Below are 538 nucleotides of genomic sequence, written 5' to 3'. Positions count from 1 at the left end.
ACCTAAATAGATAAAGAAAAAAAACATTGAAAATTAACCATTCCCTAATCTGTACTTATTGTAGATTATTTAAGAGTAACGTGCAAAATATCTTTTACTTACGTTGCACATACTTCAGCCTTGATTTCTTCCTGACTAATGCTTACTTCATCAGCCGCATTTAATTTTACGTCAAATTTAGGCAAAACTGGGGACAAAGTATAATTATTAGAACTTTGCTTCATTACACATGATTTGAAATGGATAAAAAAAAAAAAAAACTTACCATATTTTTCCACCTTGAAGCTGTGTTGTATTTTATCCAACCCAATCGATACAGTAACTTGGTAGGCTCCTTCACGGGCCTCAGAGTTCAAGGGGTAAGAAAGCTGCAATATCTTACTATTGGATGTTTCATTCAGCCACTGTCCAATCCTGTTGCTGGTAGAATCCTGTTAAGTGAAGTAAAGAAGAACATGTGATAATAGGAAACTTGTTAATACAGGAAGAGCAAGTTTCTTTATCTCCTTCTACAAGATGGCAGATAAAACTGGGCCAT

At 34.4% G+C, this 538-nt stretch overlaps 1 protein-coding gene across 1 annotated transcript in view; it reads right to left on the bottom strand.

Annotated features, from left to right (window-relative positions):
• Positions 1 to 538, bottom strand: part of LOC116680833 (alpha-2-macroglobulin-like) — a 45,934-nt gene that overhangs the window by 22,594 nt on the left and 22,802 nt on the right. Inside the window, 3 exon segments of the mRNA XM_032509538.1 lie at positions 1 to 2; positions 103 to 187; positions 266 to 431. The exon segment at positions 1 to 2 is cut by the window's left edge and continues 128 nt beyond it. Of these exon segments, the coding sequence (XP_032365429.1) occupies positions 1 to 2; positions 103 to 187; positions 266 to 431 (253 nt within the window).

Source organism: Etheostoma spectabile, chromosome 3, assembly GCF_008692095.1.
Source record: "Etheostoma spectabile isolate EspeVRDwgs_2016 chromosome 3, UIUC_Espe_1.0, whole genome shotgun sequence".
Taxonomy (NCBI): Eukaryota; Metazoa; Chordata; class Actinopteri; order Perciformes; family Percidae; genus Etheostoma; species Etheostoma spectabile.
This window is presented reverse-complemented; position numbering and strand designations above follow the sequence as displayed.